The sequence below is a fragment of the Harpegnathos saltator genome, unplaced genomic scaffold (genome assembly GCF_003227715.2).
Source record: "Harpegnathos saltator strain DR-91 unplaced genomic scaffold, Hsal_v8.6 scaffold236, whole genome shotgun sequence".
In the NCBI taxonomy this organism is placed as follows: Eukaryota; Metazoa; Arthropoda; class Insecta; order Hymenoptera; family Formicidae; genus Harpegnathos; species Harpegnathos saltator.
In genome coordinates this window covers 117518-131706 of record NW_020230024.1, presented here as the reverse complement: position 1 = coordinate 131706, position 14189 = coordinate 117518, and the positions used below count along the sequence as shown (strand labels likewise).

Genomic DNA, 14189 nt, shown 5'->3' with positions numbered 1-14189 from the left:
TATGCAGACGCTTGAGATAAACGGCGCTGCATAGTGATTTGTCACTTCCGATCTCCGATTGCAAGTTCGCCACGCACACTCTTCGCGTGGCTCGTCGCGGATCAACTTGCGCGGACACAATACGTTCTTAAACGCATCTTCGGAAATAGAGACCGTCTTACCGTGTTTACCGTCGAAGCCGTGTCGTCTGGTGTCGTCTCGTTGTCGTCATCGTTGGCGTCGACGATGCTGAACTCGTTGCGCCGTCGCGAAAATTTAATCGAAGAAAAGCGCGACACGGCGGCGTATGAATAATAATCGTAGCATAACGGGTCGACGTAAGCCGACATATATGCAGATTATTTTCCCATTCGATTCTCGCGCGCGCGCGCGTGTGTATATGTGTGTTATTGAGCGAAAACGCCTAGTGAAGAGAATATCAGTCGTGGACTAGAGATCGTGGAAGAGATTCGTAATCCAGCCGCGCAATATACATTTAAATGCCTTGCTATTACCTGCAGGGCAAAAATGCGTTTCTCGAGGAATATCGACCGGCGAGACGAAAATTAAAGCTACACTGTCGTTACTGCGCCGCGCGACAGTACCGTAACCGTGAGAATGAGAACACCGCAGCAAGGCGGGAATCGCAACACACTTATAAATGTGTTGAATATCAAATTGACACAAAATATTTAGATAACAAACATAATTTGTTAAATTAACATATGGGCATATTAAAATGTTATGCATGCCAAAAAAGTTTTCTGTTAACACAAATACCAAATATTATGTTCTACTGTGTGTACGTTGTATACCACTGGATACAACAGTCGCCGAGTATACACCGACAGAATATTATGACTTGTGTTATATATGTAACAAAATATATATATATAACACACACACACACACACACACACATACACACATATATATTTATATGTATGTATATATAAATCTTCTTTTTCTTTCAATTTTACTGTGTTTTCTAATACAATGCAGTAACAGACTGTCAGTAAATTTTATCTTACCAACAAACATAATAAATTTGCTGACAAAGCAGATTACAATTTCTAAGGTATAAATGGTGCTTCTTCTTAAAATGAAAATAGTACATGAAGAGATTATAGGTCAAATGTCGGAATGTCGGTATGTTCCTGCCTTGTAAAATTCTACGACAACTTTTACTCTAAATTCCTTTCCATACGGTATTAGAGACAATGAGAGAAGTGCAGACGAGCTCCTCATGCATGATTAGAGCGATTTGACCCTAAATATAATAAAAGCACCAAGAGCGAATCCAATGATCTCAACGCGCCGACGAGAGGGAATCATGCCGAAAGGAATCGCTAACAGCCGGACCGATATTTGACTTTGATCAAAACCGACAGCTACCTATTATCTCGGAATCTCCAACAACGGGGCGTAGTCGCCTAATAACCGAACGAAATTGTCGTTTCTGTCGGATCGCCGAGACAAGATCGAAGGATCATCGTTGGCAATGATCTAGAGTCGCCTCTCCCCGTCGTCCTTTCTCTCGCCCGTCGTTTTCCGTCTCGCCTCGTCTACTATGAGACCCGTAGTCGCCCCAGATCAATTTCGGCGAACTTGTGAAATCCCACTCGCGAAATCTCGACGACGAGGGTTCGAGATGATCAAACGCGCGCATTCTTAGAATAGTGCAATTTATCACGTGCACATTCCATGCTCCTGGAGTGGATTTCAGTGAAACACTAGCGTAAATGGAATTTTCTTGTCTCACAGAGAGAGAGAGAGAGAGAGAGAGAGAGAGAGAGAGAGAGAGAGAGAGAGAGAGAGAGAGAGAGAGAGGGACATCGCCAGCCTTTTGATGGATTGGATACTTTTCAAATTTTCTATATGACATATTTTCGTAAGTTGGAGAGAGAGAGAGAGAGAGAGAGAGAGAGAGAGAGAGAGAGAGAGAGAGAGAGAGAGAGAGAGAGAGAGAGAGAAGATCAAAGGGAGTATCAGATGAATGTTCAATCAAAGGTAGAAATTGCCGCAAAAAGTACAAACAGATAATAATCGGACATGCACGCGAAATGAATGAATGATGCGAGATTGTGAAACAACAGGATTCTCAACTTTGTCATCTTTCACTTTCAACGCAATTGATTTCATTTATCTCTCGCGCGCTATCAAACATCGCGCGATATTATACTAGGTGTACAAATGAATAATCCAATATTTTCAGCTACATTCAAGGTTTATTTTAAAAGAAAGTAAATTAAATTGTTCAATCAAAATATTCGCTGTTGCTTTCTATAACTTTAAGCCATCTTTCAGGCAACTGATGAATTCCATCTCGAAAAAATGTTACGTCTTTGGACACGATAAAGTCGTCAAGCCATTTTCGGATCTCATCCACTTGGATTGGAAGTGCATATTGGTGGCATAAGGCGTGTTGCATCGACCGGAACAAGTGATAATCGGATGGAGCAATGTCTGGTGAATACACCGCAAGTGCTGCAAGACGTCCCAGCCAAGACTCATTATGGTGTCTTTTGTATTGGAAGCATTGTGTGTGGCCTGGCGTTGTCATGCAACAATTTCACTGAACGTTCTCCCAGTTTGCCAGTACAGGGCGTTTTCATTCAAATTCTTGACTTAAGCAGATTAATTGACGTTGGTAGCAGTCCGCGCACTAACTGTTTCACCCGGTTCCAACAACTCATAATAAAGCACGCCCTTGATATCCTACCAAATGCAGAGAAGAACCTTTTTCCTGAAGCAATTTTGATGATTCGCCGGGATTTACTCGTGACTTTCTGCGTTTCGGATTGTCATAGAGTATCCATTTCTCATCGCCCGTAACGATTTTCCACAAGAAAGCTGCTTTCGACGCTGCTTATTGATCTCCTTCTTTCTGGATCTTTCCCATCTCATGTAGGCGTTTGGAAATCGTTTGCTGCGTTACTCCCAGCTGTTCTGCAAGCTCCTTTTGTGTTTATGCCGAATTCTCAGCGAGCAGTTGTTCCAAATCATCATTATTGCACTTCGGAGGGCCTCCAGGGCGTTGTTTGTCGATTAGACTGAAATTTTTTAAACCGCTTAAACCAAAATCCGCACACATCGTACGATACAACACCTACGCCGAGAAAGGAACAAATCGATTCGCACGCTCTTGCAGCATTTTTTTCTTGTTGGAATTCGTAAAGAATGCAGTGTCGGATATGCACCTTATCTGTTGCCATTTTCGACTGTACTGAACTGAATACTTTTGAAGGTTATGTTGGGTCTTTCGCCAAACTATATGTTCTTTTTAATAGCTACATGTCAACATTGCATAATCACAAAAGAGCGTGAAAATCTATTCAATTTAAAATTGATTTCATAACTGCTTAAAATAATTTGGATTATTCATTTGTACACCTAATAAATATCACCATGTACCAATACGACAAAACTCGCGAAACGACAATAGCGTTTCACGACACGAACGGTCGCGCCACAAAAGAGGAGGGGGAGGGGGGGGGTACAACAACGCCTTTTCGCACTTTCTTCTCGCCTCCTGAAAGGCGTTGCACCGAGACGAATAGCCCCACATAATCGAGGTGCATACTGCATTTCATTTCATTAAGGGCATTCCGACCCGCACTGAGGCAATTATTATCGCTCGTCTGAGTGGTCCGTCTCACACAGGCCGAAATAAAGCAACAACCGGGACTCCGTCGTCATGTGTACGACTTGCAATCGCGCCGAGCTATTGTCTCTCTCTCTCTCTCTCTCTCTCTCTCTCTCTCTCTCTCTCTCTCTCTCTCTCTCTCTCTCTCTCTCTCTCTCTCTCTCTCTCTCTCTGTCTCTTTCTCTGTCCCCCTTTTCTTCTCTCTCTTGTTCGCCGGGGTGTGGCACTGTCGGGAACGAAATCTTGAAGAAAAAAAAACTGCGTCACATGGAGCGAAACAGCGTCACTGACAAACATCGGCAAAGGAAAGGGAGGGAGGGGGGGGGAGAGAGAGAGAAAGAGAGAGAGAGGACCCGGTTACGCGCGACAAAAGACTCCATTCTGTGGTGAAACTGTGGGCCTCGCCGCGGCAACGCGAAACGCTTCTATCGATGCTTTTATCGTGGCAGCTGGCGAACAGGTGTTGGCGGACCGGCTAAGTCGTCAGCTGTGCCGCACTAAGCCGACCACTAAGTGCAAATGGCCGTTATTAGTAGGCCGTCGTTCGCTATGAAGCTTCGATCGGACAGACCGTCTGATATCTATCGACTTTTGCGTAAAACGAGACTCGCGGATGGCAACGGAAGGGAAGCTATTTGGCATATCAGAGGTCTACACATCGGTTATCTATTCTGGAGCTAGTTCGCTTTGAAGGAAGGCTTTCGTCCAAAAGAAGAATGCACACAACGCGAATCGTGTCGCGACCGAGTAAGCTGATATCGGCTTGATAAAAAGCATTTTAATCGGTGTTAAGCCGTCCAAGTTGGTCTTGTTGCATTCTGCGAAAATAGATGATCTCCAGGCAGCAGAGACCATGCTCCACAGAGCACTTTCCACATTATTTCCAGATAATAACAAATTTTCTTACTTAAAATCTTACTCGCGTAATTTATTTTTTTAATATCTTTCTTAAGCATCTTCAGTAGGATACTTTTAAGGCGCTCCTTACAACGTTTTAAGATACTTTTTATGCATGTGAAAGCTTCTGCCCCTATCCTGCCCCAGCAAATTATCGGCCGGATCGTTACCTGTAATCCATAGCCGATATTTTGGCTGCAAAACATTAGCATCGTATTACATGTAAATTATGACATAAATTATAACGAATCTAAAATTCGAAGCAAACTCCTCGCAAACTAATGAGACGGTGATAAACATTTCATTCCTATGATCTTCCAACGAAAAACCTCCAATTCGCCGTTTTGCACTCAACAACGATACAATCGCACGCGTTACTTTTTCGGATCGGCTACTTCGCGAGAACTCTACGAAACCTCCTCGTCGTCTATTGTCGTCGTCGTCGGCGATGGCGGCGGCGGCGGCGGCGGCGGCGGCGGCGGCGACGTTACTCGCGACGCGCAATGGCGATGCATTACGCATCGTTTCAGTATCATTGAACGCAATTGACATCTACATCGTTAGAGTTTATTAGTACCGGTTGGCAACTGGTTTGTCGATGGCTGGCAGTGCCGTGCGTGATGAACTAAACTGACCGTGCGATTTGCGGTCGCCCTCGGTGGATGTTTGGTCGATTCATCCACTCCGCCGCCATTTTCCGACATGCTTTCCGTGTCTAGAATTGCTCTGTCGTCGGCAGGAGAAAGGAAGGGAGAAAAGAAGAGAAAGAAATGCCCCTGGCCTCGAAGGATTATTCGATCGTTGTCGTTTAAAAAATTATTATTACGGATGTGCCACGCCGCGGGTTGCCGATAATCGTCGAAATATCCCGTCTCTTTGAGCACGACGTGGTAATCACGGAAGATTACGTCGTGCCACGCAACGGTGATTACAGTTACAGCGTACGCGAGCGAGTACGATTATGATTACTCTAAATTCATGCTCCCCGGCTGCCGACGCGTTTCCGGATATGTTTATTAATAAATAGCAATGTGTGTGCCGCGGGTCGCTAACCGCTCGGGGCGGCTCGGGGCAGCTTAGCGCTAGTGCAATGATAATGATGATGATGGTTATCGAATACCTTTGCGGAAATATGCGGTTCTCTCTCTCTCTCTCTCATCACCTAATTGCTGTTTTGATCCGCATATATAACACCATAAAAATAACGAATCTCTTCTAATCTTTTACCCGGCGTGCCTAATTTAATCGAGGCCGTAATCCAACAATGATGCTATAGAAAGAAAACACACGAAACAAAATGATACTACATGCCCAATCGGTTCGCAGTTTTGAAGAGAGATTCGTTTTGCAACATTTCTATTAAAATGCATATGCATATGCGTCAGCGTCGTGCATTGCTGCTTGCACGTAGCACTCGGTGCACGAGGCTGCACAGCTGTGTGTGTCTCTCTCTCTCTCTTTCTCAGCGGATATTTTTACTCGAATTCATATAATAGCCCAAGTGAAATTTTGTTTGTTTTCGTATGCGTGGGACTTCACTGGTTGACCCAGTGAGCTTGAAATTGAAACGGGTTACGATCGATACTCGGAATCAAGGCAGTCCCCCCGTGCCAGAGATACATAATTTCTTATACAAGATTATTCTTCTTATACTGAAAAGTGGACTGGAAGAATAATTAGACTATATCTCGTCCTTATCTCCTATATCCTACCAACATGCCGGCTCTGAATATAAAAGCTGAACAAAAAAAGGTTGTCGAAATATATATATCCATCTAACGACAAGTATAATCTAAATCCAACAACGAGAGATTTGTTTTGTATTGTGTCTACAAGCGTACTTAACAGTTAGTATCACGTGTTAGTTCACGCGGTAGTCGCTTCGTCGCTCGTGCTCAACGCAACTATCACGCAAGTGTAGACAATGTCCCCGCATACAAGACAGAATACACTCGCTCGATCATATATGTTATATTTTGCATTGAAACCAATAACAATTAACTAAAAAGATATTCGCATTATTTGTCAATATGTATGACACATTATAATAAGAACATTTCCGCAAAGTGGCGATGTGCGCGCGTGGATTATTAACATACCGGTGGCCGTATTATCCGTGGTGGTCAAGGCTCGTCAAGTCGCACATTGGACTATAATCGGAGACGCAAGAGGTGGGAGAACTTGACGGACTTCCTGCTCGCACGAGTGACAAGATTGACCCGCTAAAATTAATATATTAATTCAGAAATTAATCGTTATAAGCTGCACGCGCGGAAACACGAGCGCCGCGTCGCGGTGCCGCGGCGCTCGTGTTTGTTGAATCAAACGTTGCATGAAACGAAATTGAACGCATCGACATGCACGCTAAATATTTACGCAACCGCTAAACGGGAACGGGAACGGGAGCGCGCGAGAATCTGTAAATTAACAATTAACACAGCATCTCCGCTCATCGCGCTCATGGCCCGATATTTATTCGTCGTACAGCGCTGTGCGCGTTCGCGCGGGCGCTTTGACAACAATTGCGAGTGCGTACACGAAGACGCGCGGATCTCTCAAGGCAAGACGCCTCCGCGCGAAACAGCGAATCACGTCGCTCTGCACTGTGAAAGGAGAAATGTAAAAAAATATTTGTATTTGATAGGTACCAATGAAATATTTGCTTGAGACAGAAAAGTGTCATAAGAGAGCCTGAAATATCGAAAATGAAGAGACGTCTCTCGCGTGAAGACCGACATTTCATTGCCGTGCAAAAGAGAGGGGAGAGAGAGAGAGAGAGAGAGAGAGAGAGAGAGAGAGAGAGAGAGAGAGAGAGAGAGAGAGAGAGAGAGAGAACGCGCTCCAATGGATCCGGATTTTTGCCAGGACATTTTCCACGGTCCACTTTGCAGAAGGGGTTCGCGGTAGCGGCTGTCGGTCGTGAAGACTCGTCTGACGCGGGGGGTCTGCAAAGGGTAGGGCATGGGTGGATTTGGAGAGGTTGGCTTGTGTCGAGGTGGGGCAAAGGTGACCCCCGCGGATCAATACTGCCGCCGGTTAGCCGCCTCCATAGCGTTTGAACCGGCGACGTTCTCGTATTTCGTCTCGAAATCGAATGCCATTTCAGTCCGGACCAATCGTGAAGACCATTCTATTTTTTCCGTTTCGTCTACTTGTTCTCCTCCTTTCCTTTCCTTTCCTTTCTTCTTTCTTTTCTTTCCTTTCCTCTTCCTTTCTTTCTTTTTCTTTCTTGTCTTTTCTTAATCTGAACCTGAATCGCACACGAGCGTGCACGACGTTCAACCCTATTACTACCTGGCAGTCCCGCCGCGACTATTTATCGCTCACAGAGACGCAAGTCTGAATTGTAAAATTGCATAAATTATTTCCGCACCGTGCACGATTGCGCCAGAAGTGGTGGGCAAAGAGATGTGTATGTATATACATAGAATGGTGCGTCGCGCGCGAAGCGAAATAAACCGCATAAAACACGAGTCAACGCGCGGTCGCGCGTGTAAACACGAATTTTAATCCGACTAAAATTAAAGCTCTCGCTCGCGAGAGCCTCACTTTAAGATTTCGTTCGCGGCATTGAGGTCAGAGGGAGGAGAACTCGGGCGAAATACACACGAGTGCTTATTGATTATTGTAATGCTGTGCTGTGTTCTCTCTCTCTCTCTGTCTTTCTCTCTCTCTCTCTCTCTCTCTCTCTCTCTCTCTCTCTCTCTCCTCTCTCTGGCTGACCTGGTACGGCCGATGTCGCCAGAGTAATCTGTTCAGAAGCGTTGCTCTTTTGTAAAAGCTCGGCCCCGATTTTACTGTTGCCGATATTACTGCGCTTTAATTGGCTGGATTGGCGCGCGACGAGCCAGCCAAACACGCGAGAAACACTTTCTCCTCTGTCTTCGAAGAAGAGAATCGCTCAAGGCGATATCACTCCTAACGCCGTCCTAACCGCGGTTAACGGAGATAAGTGTCGTTAATGGACTTGTGTAATGAAACGCACGCGCGCGCGAGCAGTGGCGGTCAACAAACGTGACGACTGCCATGGCGAACGACCCGGCTCAAAGGGCATCTTACTCATTTTTGCTTCCTGCGCGGCGGGAAATTAAATTCGCGGTTTCTCGACCGCGTTTCCTGCCCGTCGCACGCGCCAACAATCGTAATAATTTATTCATTTGCCGTACCAAGATGATTAATTATGAATGTTTCACAATTCTCCGGAAAGATGCATTCCGAGGTCGAGCTTGAGTGCTCAACAAGAAGCTCGCAGGAAATGTCCTGCGTTGTTATCGATATTATTAATTGTCCCGAGTACGCGCGCAGAGTACGCCGAGAGTAAATCGATTGATTCAATGCCGCGGGATTCAAATCGATCGGGGTAAGACCGACACTGTCGGTGCTAAAAATAAGAGATTTGACTGATTGATTGTTAAAATCTCATTCTCACTTATTACATACATTGACGCAATTGGAAACAAACAAGGCTTTGCGCTTTATTGCACGAATCGTCCAATTGTCCCATGCTTATATTTTGCTTTTACGTCTCATGTGCCCCTGGATGCTCCTTCATCTGTCGCTAAACATATATATATATATATATATATATCTGAATAAACATATAAATATATATACATATTTTTTTCTCCATATTTTTCTCGAATTTAAATGAATCAAAAGAATATCATGAAATAAGAAATTTCACATTCTACAAAACACTGAAATTTATACGTGCGTGTCAAAATAATTGTTTTATATTCAAACGTTCGACAAATTGTTGCTGCATATTTCTACACATAAAATAAAAGTCGCAAGATTAAGACGATATTCGGTTTCGGAGAGATGTAAAAAATGATTCAAGAAGCAGCAGAGGTAACAGGGGTTCGGGGATAGCGCTCTCCATCGAAGATGCAGATCCTTCGAGATCTTCCGCCGACTCGCGAATGTGAAGCTTGTCCCTCGTCTTGTTTTTCACAACACTTCGTGCACGCGTGTGCACGGTTCTTTCTTTCAAGCAAGACGCAAACCTAATTTGCTATCGCAAAATTCTGCGCGGAAAGTTCCGACGCCGACGGTTAGGTAAAACGGTCGTCAGCGAGGCGCAGCGAATTTATGGAGAAACACCAGCGGACGACCTCGTTAGCAAACAACAACGATTAACCGAGCAAAAGTTTCTGCGAGCCATTTGCTGGTGTATCGCGCGACTCCCTGTCGTCGATACGATGACGACAGGGAGGGCGAGAGATGTCGTCGAGATGACGACGTCTCTCGCCCATCGAGTCGAGTCGCGCCAATCCGTGGATCCTCGCGGTAACTTTCGGTTGGCCTCGGCGGTCGCGACATTGCACAATTTTACGCGTTCCACGCTACGTCCTACGTTGCGATTAATTAACGCGAATTAACAGAACCGAGAGCCGGCTAAATAATCAGCGCGCGCGTAACCATAATTAATGTACAAATTCCCTCCAAATGCCTCCCCGGCTCAATGAAAATCCCTCGACGAATTTGCGAGCAGTACACGGATTCCTTCTTCCTGGCGCCAATTCGATCGCGAGTGAAACCGGATTCAGAATGCCAATGTCCGGTGTCCGCGACCGGAAGTCAACAACGGCGACGGATGGATACGACAAACGATCGAATTTCAGCGTTGCATACGTAGTACGTTGCTCAGTCAGCTCGAGAGTAGCTCGAGAGGCGCGACAGTTGCGTTGAAAAGTCGGTTCGGTTCTACGATTTATTCTCACATTTTTATGTTGCACTTTGCGCACCACGCGCAATTATCCATTATCGTGCAATGAGAAACTGCTGCTGTCTTTGTCTTTGTTTTCGTGACATTAAAATATCGAATCGATCAGAAATTTAATTCAAGTTGTCAAGCAGAAATTCAGTTTGCGCGGTTACAATTTAGAAGCGGAATTAAGTAAGACGTAGCAATTTCTTTTCAAGAAAAAGAAAGATGGCAACGGACAGCACGTTATATGTGTGTGCGTGTGTGGTGTGGTATATGTATGTGTGTGTGTCTGTGTACGCGCGCGCGCGCATTGTTCTGTTTACTGAGACTCGCACACATCATCTTTCTCTGTCAATCTAATTTCTATTTGATATTTTTTCATCCCCTCAGCATCCGAATTTTATGCTTTACTTTGGAATGGATTCCTAATTAACCGCGTCGCGTAAATTATATCAATTACATCGCCAGTGCATGTATAATATGTACATACACATAGCTTTATCTGCTATTGCATTTGAGTTTATGGCGCTTATTCATTAGATTCACGCGATTTGCTCTCTCTCTCTCTCTCTCTCTCTCTCTCTCTCTCTCTCTCTCTCTCTCTCTCTCTCTCTCTCTCTCTCTCTCTCTCTCTCCCTCTCTCTCTCTCTCTCTCTCTCTCTCTCTCTCTCTCTCTCTCTCTTCCTTTCTCTCCTTCTCTCCGAGTGAAGGAAAAGTTATAATCGCAATACACACAGCTGGCGTTACTTTTTCTGGCGGGTCCCATGTTTCTGCCAAAAATCTCGATATATTTATGTATTCATTCAATTTGCACTTTTTTTAATGTTAATTGTGCTTTTGTCACATTTTGTGATAATAATTAATTTCAAAATTAAAGAATCTCGCGGAACAAACTCGCGCGCGCGCGCGCGTATCCGCGCGCGAAATGTAGAGGAGAGAAGAGAATTCTCGTTTTTCAATGACTCGCTTTCAAACAGTCACGTAAGTAATACTTTCCGAGATTGCGAAATGAAGCAAATTTCAACATCTCCGGAGCAAATGGCCGAGTGGATTAATTGGGATGAGGTTAGATTATAAATGAGACCATTAGCGTCTCGGAGTTTGGCCCGAGTACCACTGTGAAACCATAAACAATCCGGTCGTTTGATCAGCCGCGTCAGATTCCAATTTTGTATACGCGTTTTCAGGTGAGCCGAGGAGAACGAGGTGTTGAACGAGAACGAATTTCAAGGAATCTCTCCTTGCGCTCGCGATGCAACTCACCGCATCGGCACAACGTGATAAGGCGTAATTCTTTATCAGCGGCAAAATGCGGTCATTCGCGCGGTACATTAAGCCAAGTCGGCTCTTCTCTTCACGCCCGTCTCTCGTGCGTAGTCTTACGCATAATTTTAATGACTCAGTTTTTAATGAACAGCAGGAAATATCGCGCCGTTCCCGATTGCTCTCTTTCTCTCGGTTTTGCCGAGTTTGCAGAGATCGATGCTTCTTTACATCGAGCGATTACTTTGTCGCCATGTTACTCGCCGTGTAAATATGCCAGTAAAAAAAGTTCTTGTACATGTTATCGTAGAAATAGTATCTTTATCTTTCTTTAAAGGAGGGTTTTAGTTTTTGTACACCGCTTTTTGTGTAATCTTTCACCACGCCAAAGTCTTGTTCTTCTGCGTGGCGCGCGGTGGCAGCGTCACCGTGCGCCGCCACTGCGATGGCACCATTTGGCTAAGACCGTTCATCTGTAATAATAATTTTTTACACCACTGAGTTTGCTAAATTGTCTGTTGCGATAACTGACTGACTACGACCAATAAATAGAAATAGCAAGTAAGATCTCAATTGTGAACACGGAAAATGAAGTTTTTCGGCCGCTCGGCTGTGTTCGCGACAGCGTAGGTCAATTCAAATGAATCTTCCATGGGTTTCTACTACTACAGAGGCGCGTACATACGCGCCTCTGGATCTTCTTCGCGACAATACGTACTTGCACGGAGAAAATTCAATGTGAGCAACCGAGAGAGAGAGAAAGAGGGAGAGAGAGAGAGAGAGAGAGAGAGAGAGGGAAAGAGAGAGAGAGAGAGAGAGAGAGAGAGAGAAAGAGAGAGAGAGAGAGAGGAGGCGGAAACCGACTGGGCTGAGTAGAACGGAAATTGCCGCGCCCGCGATGAAAATACTACTTGGCATGCACTTGCTCCGCTAGGAGGAATTAATTGGCTCCCGCAATTCACCCCACGCAATTCTCTCCATACTACTCTATTCGATACTATGTACACTGGCGATCGTAGTTCCACAAAAGCCGGCAAATAGGAAAACGTGATTAATCGGGTTCCGCTCGGACGTGCTTTTTTTTTCTGAAGCCGCAGGCGAGGTGCGTACCTTTCGAATTATCCGAATCCGGGAGCGGGGTCGATTTTCCGCGCGAAAATTCAGGCGACGACCAGGATGATCTCTGTCCTGTGCGTGCGACACGATGTGTAACCACGTTACTACTACCGATCGGTACGTTAACAGAGCAAGTCAATAGCTCGATGATCCTCGTGATCCACCGACCGAGAGAAATGGAATTATTGTATGAATCGAGACACACACGCACACACATACATGACGTCTGGACACAACCGACCCCTTCTTGCGCCCCTTATGCCAAACGCTCCAATTCCTCTTTCCTTCTTCCCCACGTGTCTTTTTATATTTTCATCGTATTCTTCATTCCTCGGATCTTTCAATTTATTACCACGTTAATACGCTTCGTGCCGCGCCGAGTTGTACGTGACTTCTACTCGCGTTTATCACGAATAGTTGAAACAAATTTGTGTGTGTGTGTGTGTATTTCTTTCGTCTTTTAAGGTGCAACCCTTTTTCCTCGCTGACAGAAATTCTTTTGTCTTTTGCTTACAAATGTTTCACAAGTGATACACTTCGCGTATCAATTCGACAAAGTGATCCATTCGATGCGCAACGAAACGTTTTACATATATAGCAAGAGAAAACGTTTCATCATCGAGTTAAGATCTTATGCGAAATCTATGTTCATTGTTCCTGACTTCTCCGAGAATGTAGCGTCGAGCACAGCGTCGTACGCATCCCCCCGTGCGAGTGTTTAACATAACCCGGTCCGCTGTGGATTCGTCGATCGTGAGAAAATCACCCTCAACTGTGAAATCACTTTCCTCCTTCCTCGTATATCGATCTCGTCTGATCTCTGCCTCTCTATCTATCTATCTATCTATCTATCTATCTATCTATCTATCTATCTATCTCTATTTCCGTCCGTTCCTCTATTTGTCTATGTTCCTCTTACTTTTTCTCTCTCATTCACCCCCATAGAGAGAACGCACACAAATTAACGTGCTCCCGTTCTGTTCTCGCATTGCAGGTACAAATCGAATCGTTGCGTGAGCGGGGGCGGTAGCCGCGGAAACGGTGCGACTGGCGGTACCGGGGGCAGTTTAGGTACTGGAGGCGGCGGTCGCGGCAGCGGGGGCGGTGGTAGCCCCGGTAGAGGCAGCGGCGTCACCGGCGGAGGCGGCGGCTGCGGGGGAGGAGGAGGAGGAGGAGGAGGAACAGACGGTAGCGTGGTGCCTACTGCACCAACGACTACCGGCCATCACCTGCACCACCATCACCACCACCACCATCATCATCATTCTACCACCACGACTACCACGACCACTACCACTACTACCACCACTACCACTACCACCACCACCCCCACCGGGGGCACGAGGCATCACAGGCACAAACTGCCGGCCGGCAAGCAGTGCAACGAGTATCGCCACCACCCGCATCCACGTCATCGCTCCCACCGGGGCATGAACATGGGCCAAAAAATTTCAGGTCAGACGCCTCAAAGCTACTACACGCAGAATTTCGTCTCAAATCGAACATAGAGAGAGAGGGAGAGAGAGAGAGAGAGAGAGAGAGAGAGAGAGAGAGAGAGAGGGAGGGAGAGAGAGGGAG

At 45.6% G+C, this 14189-nt stretch overlaps 1 protein-coding gene across 4 annotated transcripts in view; it reads left to right on the top strand.

The window, feature by feature from the left end:
• The window catches only part of LOC105181574 (protein gustavus), a 165431-nt gene that overhangs the window by 143553 nt on the left and 7689 nt on the right, over positions 1-14189 (top strand). For all 4 annotated transcript variants that reach the window (XM_011138440.3, XM_025298731.1, XM_011138439.3 and 1 more), the window contains one exon: positions 13606-14066. In XM_011138440.3, coding sequence (XP_011136742.1) covers positions 13606-14066 — 461 coding nt within the window. The remainder of the gene's footprint in view (positions 1-13605; positions 14067-14189) is intronic.